The sequence below is a fragment of the Primulina huaijiensis genome, chromosome 8 (assembly GCF_012295235.1).
Source record: "Primulina huaijiensis isolate GDHJ02 chromosome 8, ASM1229523v2, whole genome shotgun sequence".
Taxonomy (NCBI): domain Eukaryota; kingdom Viridiplantae; phylum Streptophyta; class Magnoliopsida; order Lamiales; family Gesneriaceae; genus Primulina; species Primulina huaijiensis.
Window position 1 is genome coordinate 18,461,012 of NC_133313.1, and position 18,288 is coordinate 18,479,299.

Sequence of the window (18,288 nt, forward strand, 5' to 3'; positions counted from 1 at the left end):
TGTGGGAGGATTTCAAAAAAAAAGAATTTGAATTGCATGGATTTTAAATTTCTAGGTTGGCTGTTGGATAGTGAAATTTGAAATTGAAGCAAAGAAAAAAATATATTTGCTGAACACAAGTGTTTTCAAATCATTCATTCTAATTTTGTGAGGTGTATTCGTTGCGTAGGTTTGCTAAATTTTTTAAAATAACAGACTTTTGTGGAATTGACAGATTTTCTACCAATTTTTGTAGAATCTCACATAATCTTGTAGATTATTGTACAGGACTTTTATTAACATTTATAAACATTTTCATTGAACATTATGATTGTGATTTTTTTTTAAACTTTTTTGAATTAACAATTGAACGTGAATAACTTTTATTTATTTAAAATATTTATATCTATCAGTATAAATATTTTTACTTATCAATAACAAATTTATTGTAATTAAACTTTAATTATTCAAATGAATTCAACATGTATATTTAATTAATTAATATTTTAAAAAATATGTAACAATAATTTTCATTATTAATAAATAATCAAACATAAAATAATTTCATTTATTTTTAGTAAAAAAAATTACGTAAAAATATATCAATTTTGTTATTGACATTATATCTAACAAAAAAACAGGTAATTATTTGTCCATGAAAATAAAAAAATATGTTAAAATATTTACAATTAGCGTAAACTTTATAAAAATTTAATATATTTAATTTATTATGATTAATAATATATATGTGTTCATAAATTTTTAAAAATATGTTACTCAATCACAAGTATTTTAATAATATAAAAAGAAATGGAATTAAGTAAAATTTAAATCCATAATAAAGTAACAAAAAACTTTGTTCATAGAAAAGATAGTCTCTATATTGTAAAAGTTGATAATAATATATAAAAGCAACAAGAAAATTTAAGAACTTTTCACAGTTCATCATGGGCTACGTCTTCCTCATCTGCCGCGTCGCCACCGGACCGCTGATAAACGGCGGTGATGATTGGATTGCAGACGGATTCCACCTCTTTAAGCTTCTCGTCGTAATCCTCCTTCTCTGCGTCCTGACTGTCGTCCATCCACCGGAGGGCCTCCTTTGTTACGGCCTCGATTTTCTCCTTCTCGTCGGGATCTAATTTGTCCGCCAGTTTGTCCTTGTCGTCTATCTGATTCCTCATGTTGTACAGGTACGACTCCAGGCCGTTCCGGGCGTCGATTCTCTCTTTGACCTTCCTGTCTTCCTCCGCGAACTCCTCCGCCTCCTTCACCAGACGCTCGATCTCTTCTTCAGACATACGTCCTTTGTCATTGGTGATTGTGATCTTTGCTGAACGCCCGGCGGCCATATCTTCGGCTTTGACATTTAGAATGCCACTGACATCTATCGCGAATGTTACTTTAATCTGAGGAGTTCCTCTATCGAAACCAAACAAAAAAATAATAATTAATGTTTCATAATTAATAGATGGAACATCGATCGGCAGTTGATACAAACCTTGGTGCAGGAGCTAGTCCGGTGAGATCAAAGCTTCCAAGTAATTTACAGTCCTTAGTCATACTTCTTTCACCCTCAAAGACCTGTATGTATATCAAACAAGAACGAAAACGTCATCGTTATGCAGCAACCTTCTTAAGATAGATAGATAGATAGATTTTCAAGAATTGCGTACGTACCTGAATGGAGACGGTGGTCTGTTTGTCCTGGTACGTGGTGAAAACCTGAGATCTCTCGGTTGGGATGCGAGTGTTTCTTGGAATCAATTTGGACATCACTCCTCCGACAGTTTCGATACCGAGGGTAAGCGGAGCCACATCCAAAAGAAGAACATCTGAGTTACCAACAATTAATTAGTGATCCCATGCATCCACACAACCGATTGATTCTAAATATCAAGAAAGTCATTACGTACCTTTGGTCTTTTCACCTCCCTCTCCACTGATGATTCCTCCTTGAACAGCGGCACCAAATGCAACCGCCTCGTCTGGGTTCACGCCCTTATTTGGTTCCTTCCCGTCGAAGTATTCTTTCAAAAGCTGCTGAATCTTTGGAATCCTTGTGCTACCACCCACGAGAACGATTTCATCAATCTGGTTCTTTCCCAAACCAGCATCCGCCAGGGCATTCTTAACAGGGCCCATGGTCTTTTTGAACAAATCGTTGTTCAATTCCTCGAAACGAGCTCTCGTAAGTGGTTCGGAGAAATCCATGCCATCAAAGAGGGACTCGATCTCTACACGAACTTGGTGCTGATTGCTCAAAGCCCTCTTAGCACGCTCACTTTCTCTCCTCAACTTTCCCATTGCTCTGTTATCCTTACTAATGTCCTTCCCATGCTTCTTTTTTATCAACTTAACGAAGTACTCCATAATCCTGTGATCAAAATCCTCTCCTGGAATAAAGAACACGTCCAGGGTCGATACATGAAAAACAAAGATGGTGACTACAATTATTAAACGAAAACAACAGAGCGATGAAGAGATCGAATAATCGCAATCAGTAGTACTCTTACCTCCCAAATGAGTATCTCCATTAGTTGAAAGCACCTCAAAAACACCATTATCAATAGTCAAGATGCTAACATCGAATGTTCCGCCACCGAGGTCAAAAACAAGAACGTTCTTTTCTTCGCCTTTCTTGTCCAAACCATATGCCATTGCTGCAGCTGTTGGTTCATTGATTATCCTTACAACATTCAATCCAGCAATCGTTCCGGCGTCTTTAGTGGCCTGTCTCTGGGCATCATTAAAGTAAGCTGCACAAGGCAGAAGAATTTTAATAAAGACACAATGATAGCTATATATATATATATATATATATATCCATCTAATATCAAAATAAGACAGCTTCAAAGTTTACGTACCAGGAACGGTGATAACAGCATCCTTAATTTCCTTGCCAAGATAGGCTTCGGCTGTCTCCTTCATCTTTGTCAAAACCATGGCACTGATCTCCTCAGGACTGAACACCTTGTTCTCACCATTTTTGACAACCTGTACGTAAGGTTTTCCATCCCTGTTGACAATCTTGTAAGGAACAAGTTTCATATCGCTCTGAACTTCTTTGTCGTCAAACCTATCAAGATTCAACAAGGGGTTGTATATAATGATCAGTCACAATAATATTTAGTACATCATGATTAGAAATCATCAAAAAAAAAAGAAACAAGATATTACTTTCTTCCAATAAGCCTCTTGACATCAAAGATAGTCCTCTCAGGATTACTGGGTGCCTGATTCTTCGCTGCTTCTCCAATCAACCTTTCGTTATCGGTGAAGCCAACCCATGAAGGGGTGATGCGGTTACCTAGGTCGTTCGCTATAATCTCAAAATGTCCATTCTTGTAAACACCAACACACGAATAAGTCGTACCAAGATCTATGCCGATAACCGTTCCCACTTTGGGAGTAACGTCCTCGTTTGCTACGGTGAATGCAAATAAACTTCCTGCTAGTTAGAGCAATAAAAAACACTTTCATTCAATATTGTCATCGTTCCACAACACATGCACGTCTCATGAACAGAAAAGCGTAGAAAAATCAATAACACCAGTTCGAAACTCTCTATATATCAAAATACATAAGAAAAGCTCACCGAGTAAAGCGATCACGAAGAAAAATGCAGAAGCGTGTCTCCTCAACTCACAAGCCATCCCCGAACAACTTGGCAAGAATCAATGGTAACTAAAGTCCGATTCTGCTTTCTGCGTGGGAGAGTTGTTGATATAGAGTGGAATCCTAATGCTTTGCTTTTCTTTTAAAGAAGAAGAAGAAGAAGCCTAATGATATTCCAAGTTCACGAGGGAAGGTGCATGGCAAGTATATATAGGAAACGGGGGTTCAGTTAGGATGACGTGGACCAATCATATCGCTAGTATGACATGTTTAAGCCTAATTTAATCGGAAATAACGTATTGAGTTATTGTCAATTGTATTGACGTGGACCAATCATAGGGTTTCTTTCAAATATTATTACGCAATATTTTAATATAAATATAGTAATTTTCATATTTTAAAATACTGTTTTTCAATAATTTTTGACATCACCTAAATCTATTTTAGGATACTTTTTAAGCATAAAAATAAAAAAAATAAAAAAAAACTGGTCAATCAACAGGTTTCTACTGGCCAAAATCTCTTTTTTACGTTATATCCAAACGTCTTTTTAGAGAAAATTAATTAAATATATTATATTAAATATCGGAATTTTTAATCTTCTAAAAAGTAAATTTACACAATAAATTTCTTTATTTCTCTGAAGTTAGAATCAACTTCCTTGCATTCTCATTCATTTAATTATTAATTAAAAAAATTGTTAGACGGTTTCACGAGTTAATTTTTTTATATTGATCTCCTATTTTATTCACTTGTGAAAAATATTAATTTTTATTCTAAAATATTAATTATTATTATAAATATGAATATGATTAACTCGTTTCATAGATAAAATTAATTCAAGCCGTGTCACAGACCTACTAACGATAATTAGCCAACCAATAAAAAAATCTTTTTCTTTTTCCTACCACTGAATTTGCCTCCTCAAATACAGTTGAAATAGAAATACATTAACGGTGTAAAAATGCAAATAAATATAAATAAAAAGAACATCCAAATGATTTGTTATTTAAAAAGGTTACTAATAATAATAATAAAATTATTGTTGAATATAATAATTACTAATGATAATTAAAAAATTTAAATTTATTAATATTATAAATTATATTTAAATGTTACTGATTTTTTAATTTTCTAATTATTTAAAACTTAAAGGTATTGTAAGAAAAAAATAAATTAATCAAATATCATCTATCCTCTCCAAAGATATTATTGAACAAAATGAATATAATAATCTCCACGATATGGATTGAACCGACGGGCATATCATAATCTTAATCAATAATATCAGGAGTAGGTTTCTTGTGAGACGGTCTCGCGAATCTTTATCTGTGAGACGGGCCAATCCTATCGATATTCACAATAAAAAGTAATACTCTTATCATAAAAAGTAATATTTTTTCATGGATGACCCAAATAAGAGATCCGTCTCACAAAATACGACCCGTGAGATCGTCTCACACAAGTTTTTGCCTAATATATCAAATACATGAGATGGGTAGATTAGCCAATTCGCTTTTTATTTTTCAAATGCTTAATCCAAAATCAAGCCATTATATTATAGTTAAGTTTATATGGTTTAATTAAAAAATAATAAATAAATTATTTTGTATGTTTTAGAATTTATTTAATCCAAAAATCAAACCACAATTGATGTTGCTTTGATTTCAAATCAAAGAATATGTCAAAAAACTATAAATAATTTTAATTTGAAAAGTTTAATAATTCCTGAAAATTAATATATATGAATTCGGTAGACAACGTTGACTTAGTATTTAAGCTGTGATGAATAGCTTCTTATACCACTTCTTTTCTCTTTATCTCTGAATTGGTCAATCCCATTATTATTCGTTGAGTTTCTAGTAGGAAATCCATGTACAATTTAATTTGCTCCCAAAAAAATATCATTAACCACATATAATATAAGGAAAATAGACAATTTACATTTTTCTTTTTTGTCTTTTGACTTATCAAATTTGTGTTTTAGTCATGTAATTTTGGTTTTTGTTAGTTTTCGGTCTTATTTCACCGAAGTGTCGACATGACAACGAATACATCATAAAATACAATCATATCGAAAGTATATATAAAAAATTCATTCTCTTGTAAATCCAAGACTAGTTATCACCAATACTAAACAAATCTCACAAGACAGTCAAAGAAACCATGAAAAATATATACAAAACAAATCCATCAAGAAAATAAACACCAACCGCAACATGTGAATGGAGATCCAAGACATCAATGAACACCAATAAACTTCAACTGCAACACGTGAGACTTCTTCATCCGCTATCTTTGCAACGATGTTTGAGGTCCTATGATTTCTGAAACCTATCAGCTTTTTAACAAGTCGAAGCCCATCATCAAGTCCTCAAACTAGCTGTAAGGTTAGACGACAGAGATAAGACTTCTCATCAGTTTAAGTTCTCAACTATGAGTCGAGTTGCTTCACTGAACTTTGATTTGGATTATTCCAACATGATGAGTCCAAACAAAAGTTAAATTCTTTATTTTGAAACAATATCGATATATATCGTTTTATATCAAAAAAATTACCATATATTTTTAAAAAATTTAACTTTATTATTTAAAAATATTACATATATTTTAATTTATATATATTATTTCGATATATACCGAAAAATTTCAAATTTAAACCGTTACCGTACCGAAAATTTTCGGTACCATATCGTACCGAAAATTTTCATATACTAAAATTTTCGATAAATTCGATATTTTTCGGTACGATAACTTCGGTATACTGAAAATTCGATATTTTTTCCTACTCCTAGTCACACGTCGATGATATGATGAAACAGAACTAAAACCCAACGAAATACAAAGTCAGATGACTAAAAACATAAAATAGAGACCAAATATTTGGATTCTAATTTTCTACGTTGAAATATTATATTCGAATAGATCGATTGATCTATCATTGTTTACAATTTAAAAGTCATACTTATGATATTCCATATGACCATTATTTATTAATGAATTTTTTAGCTAACTAAAATATAGTTCGAGAGATCCAAGTGCAACATCGTGATGTAAGTTTAGTACTCGGAATCAAGAACTAATCTTAAAAGAAAATAGAAAAATATTATATATCATCTATATATATTATATTAAAACGAATGGGAAGAGAGTAACATGACTGATTAATGACACAAAGCACGTTCCACGCACCTAATAAAACAAATAAAATAAAGATCATGTCTCTCGTGATACGATCTCACGAATCTTTATCTGTGAGACGAGTCAATCCTACTGATATTCACAATAAAAAGTAATAATTTTAGCATAAAAAATAATATTTTTTCATTAATGACCCAAATAAGATATCTGTATCACAAAATATGAACTGTGAGACCGTCTCTGTGGGGACCCGGACGCTAATCATGTTCTTAATCATCATTGGGACAATTTACTTAATTATAATCAACATGGTCTAAATTTTTTTTTTTATAATTGCGGAACGTAATGGTATTCAATCTAATATACATGTCAGTATTAAAGTACAAGTCTTGTACTATATACAATCATTCAAACTAAGGTTTAACAACTAAATATCAAGTGTTCCACCCTATCTCAGATCAAAGGTTAATCCAGACAAATAGCAATCTTCTATCAAATTCGAAACACCAATCGTCGATAAGGATAAGGAACATACCTTTCGACTCAGTGCATCTGCTGCTGCATTGGATTTTTCAGGATAATATTTGATTTCACAATCAAAGTCTTTTAATAAATCAAGCCATCTTCGCTGTCTCATATTCAACTCTGACTGTGAAAACAGATACTTCAAGCTTTTATGATCAGAATAAATCTCAAATTTCTCACCGTAAAGGTAGTGTCGCCATATTTTCAATGCAAATACAATGGCCGTCAATTCAAGATCATGAATTGGATAACGAGTCTCGTGTGGCTTCAACTGTCTTGAGACATAGGCGATAACATGCCCTCGCTGCATCAGAATACAACCCAATCCTCGGTGAGACGCATCACAATAAACCACAAAATCACCAGTACCTGACGGGATAGTCAACACCGGAGCACTGGTCAATCTCTTCTTTAACTCCAAGAAACTGGATTCACACTCCTCTGACCAAACAAACGGAGCATTCTTCTGAGTCAGCTGCGTAATAGGTTTAGCAATACTGGAGAAATCTTTAATAAATCGTCGATAATATCCTGCCAAACCCATAAAACTGCGTATTTCCGGCACTGATGTCGGTCTCGGCCAAGAAATCACGGCCTCAACCTTGCTAGGATCAACAGAAATACCATCTCCGGATATGATGTGACCCAAAAATACTATCTGTCTCAACCAGAACTCACATTTCGATAGTTTGACATACAATTTCTCAGCCCTCAGAGTTCTCAAAACAGTTCTCAAATGCTCAGCATGATCAATCATATTCTTCGAATAAATCAAAATATCATCGATGAATATAATCACAAAATCGTCAAGATATCTCTGAAAGATACGGTTCATCAATCCCATAAATACAGCCGGTGCATTCGTCAAACCAAACGGCATGACAATAAACTCATAATGTCCATACCTGGTTCTAAATGCTGTCTTCGAGATATCAGAATCCCTGACTCTCAGCTGATGGTATCCAGATCTCAAATCGATCTTGGAATATACCGAAGAACCCTGCAACTGGTCAAACAAATCATCAATACGAGGCAAGGGATATTTATTCTTTACCGTTGCTTTGTTCAATTGCCGGTAGTCAATACAAAGTCTCATCGAACCGTCTTTCTTCCTCACAAACAGTACTGGAGCACCCCAAGGAGACACACTCGGTCTGATATACCCCTTGGCCAGTAAATCCTCCAACTGTTCTTTCAACTCCTTCAATTCAATCGGTGCCATTCTGTACGGAGCCCTCGAAATCGGAACTGTACCTGGCATCAACTCAATACTGAAGTCTATCTCTCGAATCGGAGGCAACCCAGGAACCTCATCTGGAAAGACATCAGCAAACTCGCAAATCACTGGCAAATCCGTCAATGATGGACTCGATTTCAGTAAATCCACTGAATAGACAAGGAATCTCTCCGCTCCTTTCTGCAACAATCGAGTCATAAACAATACATATATCAAAGGAATTCTAGATCGAGAACCCTTACCGTAGAATTTCCACTCATCAGCCATATCCGGTCTGAATCTCACAATCTTGTGGAAACAATCAACAGTGGCTCTGTACTTGGTTAACATATCGATACCGATAATACAATCAAAATCAGATAACCCAAGCACAATACAATCTAACTCAATCTCATGCCCATCATACTGTAGCATACAACATTTCACAGATTTCACTGATATCAAACCTGTCCCCAACGGAGAAGAGACAGACACTACAGCAGATAATGACTCAATAGGCAAAGAATGCATCAATGCAAATCGTTCAGATATGAATGTATATGATGCACCAGTATCTATCAATACATACGCAGGATAACCAGAAATAAAACAGTTACCTGCAACAACGTCATCAGGTGCATCCTGGGCCTGCTCCTTCGTCAAAGCGAATACCCTGGCCTGCTGTCTAGGAGGCTGGCTAACTGTCTGGCTTCCTCCTGGCCTTTGTTGTGACTGGGTAGATGGTGCTGGCTGGAAAGAATGAACAGCTGATGGTCGTCTCCCTGTCTGAGCCACTGATCCAGATGACTCTGCTCCCTGGGATCCTTGAGAACCTCTCTGGGGACATACTCTAGCAAAATGTCCCGGCTGTCCGCAAATACGACAACTGCCAAACACTCCTCGGCACTGCTCTGTGGAATGCTTCCCTCCACAAGTGTTGCAATAGGGTCCTGTATAACTCTGGCCTTGACCGATCGGTCTCGAGCCACTAGAACTGGATGAACTACTTCCAGATTTCTTGAACTGCTTCCCCCTAGCTTTCAGGAATTCTTTCTTTCCACTACCACTGCCACTCTCCAATCGAGGAGATGGTAGAGGCATCTGGGGTCGCGGTGCCTGTGGCACAAACGAAGCTCCTCTCTGTCTCATCAGACCGGCTTCGGCTCCCTTGGCTCTGTTCAATGCATCAGTAAAATTATTCGGCCTCCCGATATTTACCAAAGTAAAGATTTCCGGATTCAGGTCATTTATAAACTGGTCCGCAACGGCCTCATCATGTTCAGCTACGTGGGGAGCAAACCGCAACAGTGAAGAGAATTTGGCCACATATTCCTCAATATTCAGCTGGTCCTGTCTCAAATTGGCAAATTCCGCTCCCTTGTCTTTCCTGTACGACACTGGAAAGAACCTCTGATAAAATTCAGTTCTAAACACATTCCAGGTAATAGCCGTACCTCGGTGTTCCAATGCCTTCTTGGTCGTGATCCACCAGTTCTTGACAACATCATGCAACTGGTGCCCTATCAGTTTCACTCTCCGCTCGTCAGTGTAGTCTAGGGACTCAAACAGCATCTCGATATCGTCTAGCCAACTCTCACAATCCACTGAAATCTCAGTACCCTTCAGAGTCGGCGGATGGAATGACTGAAATCTCTTTAACAAGGTTTCCATTGGTGTTGCTGTCACATCCATTGGAGGATTCGAAGTACTGTCCTGTTCTGGGATTCGTCGAGGAGGCATATCTGATTATCAAAAGGGTTAGCAATCCAATAAAACAAATCTGTTTCAGTCCTTTTCTGATCATCTTACCTCTGATCAAGAATCGGTTCTGATTCATTCTCAATAATACAGGTTACCATATCAAATCAGATAATTCAGTAAACATAAACAATAAACATGTTAGCACACAAAAGCAGGAAAGAAAACTCAATCTACCCCGCTCACTAGCTTCTATCTCAGTCTAAAGGATCTATTGCTCTGATACCAACTGTTGTGGGGACCCGGACGCTAATCATGTTCTTAATCATCATTGGGACAATTTACTTAATTATAATCAACATGGTCTAAATTTTTTTTTTNTCCGACATTTCTGTCACAAGATTACTCGTCTAATACTCGTCTAATCTAGACTTTCTATAAATCAATAGAAACAAGCATATCAATTCAAATCAAGGCATATAATAACAATCAGTATGTGATTTCGGGAAACCCAAGTATATCCTACTCGAGTCAATGTTCCAGTACCACATTGACTTATACCTTTCATTCGTAGTCTCGGTCTGAAGCAATATCAATTCTGAACTCAAGACTGTCTCTGTAAATCTGAAACGACATATCGAAAATCATACTATCAATATTCCATTCTCAATTCAACACTGAATTTGATTAATCTGAATTTAATTCAAATCATCGGCATAACGGCACAATCTCAGTATCCCCATCAATACCATATCAACAGATAACAATTACAAATCAGAACCCATATCCATTACAATCTGTAATCACTCCATAACTCAAATCTATTCAAGTCCCAATCAATAAAATCAGAAAATCATAATAATTCCAGAATCAATCCATTCTTCGATCTGACTTCGAATCTACGATGTATAGTATTCCCAGAACACATAATAATGATCAAATAACAATTCTCCCAATATCATAATTTCAAATGATAACAGAACTCAATAAAACTTACGTCCAGTAGTAGCTGTCGACGAGAGGATCTCAGAACTGTGTTCAGATTCAAATTCTGATAACCGAATTTGGTACAATCAATTTCCTAGAGTACACAGAAGTTTGAGAGAATTTCCAAAAGTTTGAGTCTCGTTCTTGCTGAAATAGTTTGTGAAAGAATAAATATTTTATATCAATTTGCATGGTGAGGACAAGTGTCCCACCCAATTCCATATTTGCACTTTAGTCCCTCAACTTTTCACTGTTTGCAATTCAGCCCCTCAATAATTACGAAATTGCCATCCAATAATTACGAAAATACCATCAAATTTAAATCAAATATTTTTCCACTTAATTACAAAAATGCCATCAAATTTAAATTAAGTATTTTTCCACTTAATTACGAAAATACCATCAATACTATTTTCTTTTCGGGGTCTCACAAAATTAATAACATCTCGGGCCTTACAATTCTCCTCCTCTAAGACACGATTTCGTCCCCGAAATCATAGGTAATCAAATCGTATCAAATGCAATAGTCAGACAAAATAATAGAAACTGAAAATAGAAGACTCACATTAGTGGAATAGTTCTGGGAACTCCTGCCTCATATCTGATTCAGTCTCCCAAGTAGCTTCTTCAGTTCCATGATGAGTCCATTGCACTTCCACAAGAGGAATAATCTTCGTTCTGAGTTGCTTTTCTTTACGATCAATAATCTGAACCGGTTTCTCAATATAACTCAGAGACTCGTCAAGCTCAGCCTCGTCTGGCTGGAAAATATGGGAATCATCGGGGAGATATTTCCGTAACATAGATACATGAAAGACATGATGTATTCCAGATAGAGAAGGGGGTAATGCAAGTCGATAGGCACGATCTCCTATCTTCTCGAGAATCACATACGGCACAATATATCGTGGAGACAGCTTTCCTTTCTTGCCAAATCTGACAATTCCTCTGAAAGGTGAAATCTTCAGGAATACTCGGTCTCCTGTCTCAAATACCAACGGTCTCCGTCGAGCATTGGCATATTTGGCCTGTCTGTCTTGAGCAGTCTTCATTCTCTTCTGAATCAGTTTCACTTTCTCAGTCATATCTCTGATCATATCAGGTCCAATCTCAGGTACCTCAGAGACATCGTCCTAATACAAAGGGGATCTGCACTTATTTCCATACAACGCCTCGAACAGTGCCATCTCAATACTCGTCTGATAGCTGTTGTTGTACGAAAATTCACAAAGTGGCAATGCATCTTGCCAACTAGTGCTAAAATCAAGCACTACGGCTCTCAGCATATCTTCCAATGTCTGGATAGTCCGCTCTGACTGTCCGTCAGTCTGTGGATGATATGCGGTACTCAGATGTAACTTTGTACCGAGAGCTTGCTGCAAACTCTTCCAGAAGTGCGAAGTAAACCGAGGGTCGCGGTCCGAAACAATCGACTTCGGCACTCCGTGCAATCTAACCACTTCCTTAACATAAATATCGGCCATCTGATCATATCTGTACGTCATCTTGTATGGAATAAAACATGCAGATTTGGTCAATCGATCAATCACGACCCAAATCGCATCACAACCTCGGGAGGATCTTGGTAACTGCGTCACAAAATCCATGGAAATGTGATCTCATTTCCATTCAGGAATAGACAAACTCTGTAACAATCCTCCAGGTTTCTTTCTTTCAGCTTTCACATGCTGGCAATTCAGACACTTGGATACAAATTCAGTAACATCAGATTTCATCTGTTTCCACCAATATTGTGTTTTCATATCATTGTACATTTTCCTGCCACCCGGATGAATGCTAAAACGACTGTTGTGCGCTTCTGACACTCAGATTGATGTCCAGCTCTGACCAAAGCAATCGAATTCTGCACCTTCTGATCAACTTTCTGTCCTCTTTGATTCTCAATATCAGTTCTGGTTCAGCTCGAATAGTATACAATCCCAGAGGCTGACAATCTGTTTCAAAGGTTAATCCAGACAAATAGCAATCTTCTATCAAATTCGAAACACCAATCGTCGATAAGGATAAGGAACATACCTTTCGACTCAGTGCATCTGCTGCTGCATTGGATTTTTCAGGATAATATTTGATTTCACAATCAAAGTCTTTTAATAAATCAAGTCATCTTCACTGTCTCATATTCAACTCTGACTGTGAAAACAGATACTTCAAGCTTTTATGATCAGAATANACTTTCTCATATTCAACTCTGACTGTGAAAACAGATACTTCAAGCTTTTATGATCAGAATAAATCTCAAATTTCTCACCGTAAAGGTAGTGTCGCCATATTTTCAATGCAAATACAATGGCCGTCAATTCAAGATCATGAATTGGATAACGAGTCTCGTGTGGCTTCAACTGTCTTGAGACATAGGCGATAACATGCCCTCGCTGCATCAGAATACAACCCAATCCTCGGTGAGACGCATCACAATAAACCACAAAATCACCAGTACCTGACGGGATAGTCAACACCGGAGCACTGGTCAATCTCTTCTTTAACTCCAAGAAACTGGATTCACACTCCTCTGACCAAACAAACGGAGCATTCTTCTGAGTCAGCTGCGTAATAGGTTTAGCAATACTGGAGAAATCTTTAATAAATCGTCGATAATATCCTGCCAAACCCATAAAACTGCGTATTTCCGGCACTGATGTCGGTCTCGGCCAAGAAATCACGGCCTCAACCTTGCTAGGATCAACAGAAATACCATCTCCGGATATGATGTGACCCAAAAATACTACCTGTCTCAACCAGAACTCACATTTCGATAGTTTGACATACAATTTCTCAGCCCTCAGAGTTCTCAAAACAGTTCTCAAATGCTCAGCATGATCAATCATATTCTTCGAATAAATCAAAATATCATCGATGAATATAATCACAAAATCGTCAAGATATCTCTGAAAGATACGGTTCATCAATCCCATAAATACAGCCGGTGCATTCGTCAAACCAAACGGCATGACAATAAACTCATAATGTCCATACCTGGTTCTAAATGCTGTCTTCGAGATATCAGAATCCCTGACTCTCAGCTGATGGTATCCAGATCTCAAATCGATCTTGGAATATACCGAAGAACCCTGCAACTGGTCAAACAAATCATCAATACGAGGCAAGGGATATTTATTCTTTACCGTTGCTTTGTTCAATTGCCGGTAGTCAATACAAAGTCTCATCGAACCGTCTTTCTTCCTCACAAACAGTACTGGAGCACCCCAAGGAGACACACTCGGTCTGATATACCCCTTGGCCAGTAAATCCTCCAACTGTTCTTTCAACTCCTTCAATTCAATCGGTGCCATTCTGTACGGAGCCCTCGAAATCGGAACTGTACCTGGCATCAACTCAATACTGAAGTCTATCTCTCGAATCGGAGGCAACCCAGGAACCTCATCTGGAAAGACATCAGCAAACTCGCAAATCACTGGCAAATCCGTCAATGATGGACTCGATTTCAGTAAATCCACTGAATAGACAAGGAATCTCTCCGCTCCTTTCTGCAACAATCGAGTCATAAACAATACATATATCAAAGGAATTCTAGATCGAGAACCCTTACCGTAGAATTTCCACTCATCAGCCATATCCGGTCTGAATCTCACAATCTTGTGGAAACAATCAACAGTGGCTCTGTACTTGGTTAACATATCGATACCGATAATACAATCAAAATCAGATAACCCAAGCACAATACAATCTAACTCAATCTCATGCCCATCATACTGTAGCATACAACATTTCACAGATTTCACTGATATCAAACCTGTCCCCAACGGAGAAGAGACAGACACTACAGCAGATAATGACTCAATAGGCAAAGAATGCATCAATGCAAATCGTTCAGATATGAATGTATATGATGCACCAGTATCTATCAATACATACGCAGGATAACCAGAAATAAAACAGTTACCTGCAACAACGTCATCAGGTGCATCCTGGGCCTGCTCCTTCGTCAAAGCGAATACCCTGGCCTGCTGTCTAGGAGGCTGGCTAACTGTCTGGCTTCCTCCTGGCCTTTGTTGTGACTGGGTAGATGGTGCTGGCTGGAAAGAATGAACAGCTGATGGTCGTCTCCCTGTCTGAGCCACTGATCCAGATGACTCTGCTCCCTGGGATCCTTGAGAACCTCTCTGGGGACATACTCTAGCAAAATGTCCCGGCTGTCCGCAAATACGACAACTGCCAAACACTCCTCGGCACTGCTCTGTGGAATGCTTCCCTCCACAAGTGTTGCAATAGGGTCCTGTATAACTCTGGCCTTGACCGATCGGTCTCGAGCCACTAGAACTGGATGAACTACTTCCAGATTTCTTGAACTGCTTCCCCCTAGCTTTCAGGAATTCTTTCTTTCCACTACCACTGCCACTCTCCAATCGAGGAGATGGTAGAGGCATCTGGGGTCGCGGTGCCTGTGGCACAAACGAAGCTCCTCTCTGTCTCATCAGACCGGCTTCGGCTCCCTTGGCTCTGTTCAATGCATCAGTAAAATTATTCGGCCTCCCGATATTTACCAAAGTAAAGATTTCCGGATTCAGGTCATTTATAAACTGGTCCGCAACGGCCTCATCATGTTCAGCTACGTGGGGAGCAAACCGCAACAGTGAAGAGAATTTGGCCACATATTCCTCAATATTCAGCTGGTCCTGTCTCAAATTGGCAAATTCCGCTCCCTTGTCTTTCCTGTACGACACTGGAAAGAACCTCTGATAAAATTCAGTTCTAAACACATTCCAGGTAATAGCCGTACCTCGGTGTTCCAATGCCTTCTTGGTCGTGATCCACCAGTTCTTGACAACATCATGCAACTGGTGCCCTATCAGTTTCACTCTCCGCTCGTCAGTGTAGTCTAGGGACTCAAACAGCATCTCGATATCGTCTAGCCAACTCTCACAATCCACTGAAATCTCAGTACCCTTCAGAGTCGGCGGATGGAATGACTGAAATCTCTTTAACAAGGTTTCCATTGGTGTTGCTGTCACATCCATTGGAGGATTCGAAGTACTGTCCTGTTCTGGGATTCGTCGAGGAGGCATATCTGATTATCAAAAGGGTTAGCAATCCAATAAAACAAATCTGTTTCAGTCCTTTTCTGATCATCTTACCTCTGATCAAGAATCGGTTCTGATTCATTCTCAATAATACAGGTTACCATATCAAATCAGATAATTCAGTAAACATAAACAATAAACATGTTAGCACACAAAAGCAGGAAAGAAAACTCAATCTACCCCGCTCACTAGCTTCTATCTCAGTCTAAAGGATCTATTGCTCTGATACCAACTGTTGTGGGGACCCGGACGCTAATCATGTTCTTAATCATCATTGGGACAATTTACTTAATTATAATCAACATGGTCTAAATTTTTTTTTTTAATTTGCGGAACGTAATGGTATTCAATCTAATATACATGTCAGTATTAAAGTACAAGTCTTGTACTATATACAATCATTCAAACTAAGGTTTAACAACTAAATATCAAGTGTTCCACCCTATCTCAGATCAAGTCCGTAGTCTCCACTCTAATCACGATCTCTCCTCATCTCCTGGACCCTGGTCCTGTCCCACCTGTTGTCATGTACACATACAAACAAGACAACAGCCGGATAACTCCGGTGAGAATATAATCCCAGTATAAATCAATGAAACATGCAATCATATAAACAAATATAAAGCATGAAACAAATATCAAAAACATGTATCAAATCTGAAAACATGAATCAATATAAAATTGTAAATAAACTCGTAACTCTACGTCTCAGACTAGACTCAATCCTAGTCTAGGGATCCCGGTTTCCAGATGTTGGCATTCCATATCGAATATCCGTGATAGAAGAAACTCCAATTCTAATCAACATCGATATAACCAAACATCCAGTGTCTTGACCTATCCGTCACAGACCTTGACACTCTCGCCAATACACTATCCTGTAACATAGTGCAATGTGCCAATGACGATTCCATCACTATCCGACATTTCTGTCACAAGATTACTCGTCTAATACTCGTCTAATCTAGACTTTCTATAAATCAATAGAAACAAGCATATCAATTCAAATCAAGGCATATAATAACAATCAGTATGTGATTTCGGGAAACCCAAGTATATCCTACTCGAGTCAATGTTCCAGTACCACATTGACTTATACCTTTCATTCGTAGTCTCGGTCTGAAGCAATATCAATTCTGAACTCAAGACTGTCTCTGTAAATCTGAAACGACATATCGAAAATCATACTATCAATATTCCATTCTCAATTCAACACTGAATTTGATTAATCTGAATTTAATTCAAATCATCGGCATAACGGCACAATCTCAGTATCCCCATCAATACCATATCAACAGATAACAATTACAAATCAGAACCCATATCCATTACAATCTGTAATCACTCCATAACTCAAATCTATTCAAGTCCCAATCAATAAAATCAGAAAATCATAATAATTCCAGAATCAATCCATTCTTCGATCTGACTTCGAATCTACGATGTATAGTATTCCCAGAACACATAATAATGATCAAATAACAATTCTCCCAATATCATAATTTCAAATGATAACAGAACTCAATAAAACTTACGTCCAGTAGTAGCTGTCGACGAGAGGATCTCAGAACTGTGTTCAGATTCAAATTCTGATAACCGAATTTGGTACAATCAATTTCCTAGAGTACACAGAAGTTTGAGAGAATTTCCAAAAGTTTGAGTCTCGTTCTTGCTGAAATCGTTTGTGAAGGAATGAATATTTTATATCAATTTGCATGGTGAGGACAAGTGTCCCACCCAATTCCATATTTGCACTTTAGTCCCTCAACTTTTCACTATTTGCAATTCAGCCCCTCAATAATTACGAAATTGCCATCCAATAATTACGAAAATGCCATCAAATTTAAATCAAGTATTTTTCCACTTAATTACAAAAATGCCATCAAATTTAAATTAAGTATTTTTCCGCTTAATTACGAAAATGTCATCAATACTATTTTCTTTTCGGGGTCTCACAAAATTGATAACATCTCGGGCCTTACAGTCTCACACAAGTTTTTGCTTAAAATAAATTATATGTTTTAGTAATTGATATATATATATATATATATATATATATAGATT

General features: G+C 37.2%; 1 protein-coding gene across 2 annotated transcripts; it reads right to left on the reverse strand.

Moving 5' to 3' along the window:
* Positions 1-845: 845 nt before the first annotated feature.
* On the reverse strand, positions 846-3,753 carry LOC140983479 (luminal-binding protein 5-like). 2 transcript variants are annotated; one of them, XM_073450549.1, is made up of 8 exons: positions 3,578-3,753; positions 3,160-3,430; positions 2,847-3,058; positions 2,496-2,738; positions 1,896-2,375; positions 1,660-1,814; positions 1,481-1,563; positions 846-1,401 (listed from the first exon to the last, which is right to left on the reverse strand). In XM_073450549.1, the coding sequence occupies exons 1-8, from the start codon at positions 3,633-3,635 to the stop codon at positions 915-917; spliced, it is 1,989 nt and encodes a 662-aa protein (XP_073306650.1). In that variant the 5' UTR covers positions 3,636-3,753; the 3' UTR covers positions 846-914. The 2 variants fall into 2 exon arrangements, with proteins under 2 accessions (XP_073306650.1, XP_073306649.1); XM_073450548.1 differs by having other exon boundaries at positions 3,160-3,433; positions 3,578-3,738.
* Between the last annotated feature and the right edge of the window lie 14,535 nt (positions 3,754-18,288).

Excerpts from the sequence above, each read along its gene's own strand:
- LOC140983479 (XM_073450548.1), bottom strand. The coding sequence starts at position 3,635 with ATGGCTTGTGAGTTGAGGAGACACGCTTCTGCATTTTTCTTCGTGATC. Across the intron at positions 3,059-3,159 it reads AAGAGGCTTATTGGAAGAAA|GTTTGACGACAAAGAAGTTC; the intron begins GTAATATCTTGT and ends GAATCTTGATAG. Across the intron at positions 1,402-1,480 it reads GGACTAGCTCCTGCACCAAG|AGGAACTCCTCAGATTAAAG; the intron begins GTTTGTATCAAC and ends TGGTTTCGATAG.